The sequence below is a fragment of the Elephantulus edwardii genome, unplaced genomic scaffold, assembly GCF_000299155.1.
Source record: "Elephantulus edwardii isolate Elephantulus edwardi_28Jun2011 unplaced genomic scaffold, EleEdw1.0 scaffold00151, whole genome shotgun sequence".
NCBI lineage: Eukaryota > Metazoa > Chordata > Mammalia > Macroscelidea > Macroscelididae > Elephantulus > Elephantulus edwardii.
In genome coordinates this window covers 6540527-6542981 of record NW_006399901.1, presented here as the reverse complement: position 1 = coordinate 6542981, position 2455 = coordinate 6540527, and the positions used below count along the sequence as shown (strand labels likewise).

Below are 2455 nucleotides of genomic sequence, written 5' to 3'. Positions count from 1 at the left end.
GCATAGCAATGAGCTAGCTGAATTCTTTGCCTCACAAGATATTTTCAGGGTCAATTTGTATTGTAGAGTGGATCGGTATTACTTGATTCCTTTTTATTGCTGAAGAATATCATATGGATATGCCACATTTTGTTCCTCCACTTGACAATTCGTGGAAATTGAGATTACTTCTCCTCTGTTGCTGTTATGTGCCCTCGAGTCGTCTGTGACTCATAGCGACCCTATGATATCAGCTCTGAAGCCTACCCTGTCCCGAGTCAGTCTCACTGATTCCAACACACCAACTCCCATTGCTCCAGTTACTGTATCAATTAATCTCCTCTGAGGTCTTCTTCTACTGCACTGTTTGTCCACCCTTCTGAGCATGATGTCCTTCTCCAAGGACAAGTTTCCTCTGGCCATGTGCCCAAAGTATGTGAGACGGAGCTTCAAAATCCTAGCCTTCGGATTAGAGACCGCAGCCGGCACCATGAGCCTCCTCAACAAGCCCAAGAGTGAGATGACCCCAGAGGAGCTGCAGAAGCGAGAGGAGGAGGAGTTTAACACAGGCCCACTCTCGGTGCTCACGCAGTCGGTCACGAACAACACACAAGTGTTCATCAACTCTCGTAACAACAAGAAGCTCCTGGGCCGCGTGAAGGCCTTCAATAGGCACTGCAACATGATGCTGGAGAACGTGAAGGAGATGTGGACTGAGGTCCCCAAGTGGCAAGGGCAAGAAGAAGTCCAAACCCATCAACAAGGACCGCTACGTCTCTAAGATGTTCCTGCGTGGGGGCTCGGTCATCATGGTCCTCAGGAACCCCCTCATCGCCAGCAAGTAGGGTCACCCCTGTCTCTACAGCCCTGTCCCACAGCCGCCTCCTGCCATCCCTGGAAGACCTGTTCCGTACTGGGAATAATAAAGTCCCTGTGTGGTTTTTTTCTACTAAAATAAAATAAAATCCTAGCCTTCAAGGAGAAACATGGTTTCTCCCTCTCCAAGACAGACCTATTTTTTTTCTTGGCAGTCCATGGTATGTTCAAGATTCTTCTCTGGCCCCACAACTCAAAGACATCGATTCTTCTTCTGTCATCCTTAGTTGTCCAGCTCTCTGATGCATAACAAGTAATTGTGATGACCATGGCCTGGATTAGGTGCACCTTAGTCTCTAGATTGACATTGTTGCTTTTCAGCACTCTAGAGAGGTTCCTGACAGCAGAATTTCCCACTGAAATTCATCTTTTTTAGGGAATGGCAAAGGACACAAAGGAGATTAATCAGAACTGGCTTTGACAAGCACTGTGGCAATTGGACAATTAGAACAGACTTTCAAGGGGGAAAAAAAAAGAAGAACGAACTGGGGAGGAGGGTAGAGAAAATAGTGCAACACTGAATGAATGAAAACCCAAAAATCTCTGTAAATGTTCATTAAACGTAATAAAATTTAATAATAATTAAAAAATCAAGGGGAAAAAAAAAGAAATTTATCTTTTGATTTCCTGATTGCTGGTGCCAAGAGTGTTGATTGTGGAGCTGAGCAAGCTGTAGCTGTTAACAACTTCAGTCTTCTCTCCATCCATCATGGTGCTGCCATTTGGACAAGTGGTGAGAATCATGAAAAAAGCTGTAATGGAAATTGGGGTGCAAGTTCTTGTGTGGCCATAACTTCATTCTCGTTGGGACTGTTTTTTGGAATGAAACTTCTGGATTTCTAAAAAAAATATATTGGTTTGCTTGTGAAGTTTGTATTTATTGTGTTTCACACTATTCACAGTCATTTCATTCACATTGTGTTTCATACAATCATTCCCATGCATTATGTTTTATAAACTTAATCACCATTGGAACTTGCCCGTCATTGCCCTGTCTTTTCAGGTCCCTGCAGGATCCTTCCATTTTCTTTACCTCTTCCCTCCACCCACTAAATTGTTCAACTCTGTGATTTCACCCCTACCTCTCTGTTTCCACCCTTTTCCCTGCCCCTGGATCTCTATACATGTTTTACTAGTTATCCTTTATTTTTACAGTAATGGTCTTATGCAGTCCTTATGAGATTGAGTTACTTCACTCAGCATAATGCTCACTAGTTTCTCCCAAGTTATGTAGTATAATTCTAAATCATTGCTCCCTAGTGCTGCATAATATTCCATTGTGTGAATGTACCACAATTTCTCAATCCATTTGAAACTTCTGGAGTTGATGGCAAATTCTTTAGTCTTTAAGGAGCTTCCAGATTGTAGTATTTAACAGTCCCACAAGCAATTTATGAGGGTTCCAGTTTCTTCCCTTGCTCAGAATACTTGTGACATGTTCTCTTTTGTTGCACTATAGATTCTGTTGGATCTGTCCTTAAATCTTACCAGTTGTGAGATCTCAGGCACATTGTCTAATATCTCTGAGCCTTCAAATTCTTGTCTGTAAAAGGGCATGAAAACTCCTGCTCCCCACTCCCACAGGAATTGTTCCGATACA

General features: G+C 42.9%; 1 protein-coding gene across 1 annotated transcript; it reads left to right on the top strand.

The window, feature by feature from the left end:
• The first annotated feature begins 469 nt into the window (after positions 1 to 469).
• LOC102875577 (small nuclear ribonucleoprotein Sm D2-like) lies at positions 470 to 824 on the top strand. Its single transcript, XM_006894901.1, has 2 exons — positions 470 to 651; positions 707 to 824. The coding sequence occupies exons 1-2, from the start codon at positions 470 to 472 to the stop codon at positions 822 to 824; spliced, it is 300 nt and encodes a 99-aa protein (XP_006894963.1).
• The last annotated feature ends 1631 nt before the right edge of the window (positions 825 to 2455 follow it).

Bases quoted from the DNA above. Each gene is read 5' to 3' on its own strand.
- LOC102875577 (XM_006894901.1), top strand. From the start codon at position 470: ATGAGCCTCCTCAACAAGCCCAAGAGTGAGATGACCCCAGAGGAGCTG. The intron at 652-706 runs GCACTGCAACAT...GAGGTCCCCAAG, and splicing joins CGCGTGAAGGCCTTCAATAG to TGGCAAGGGCAAGAAGAAGT.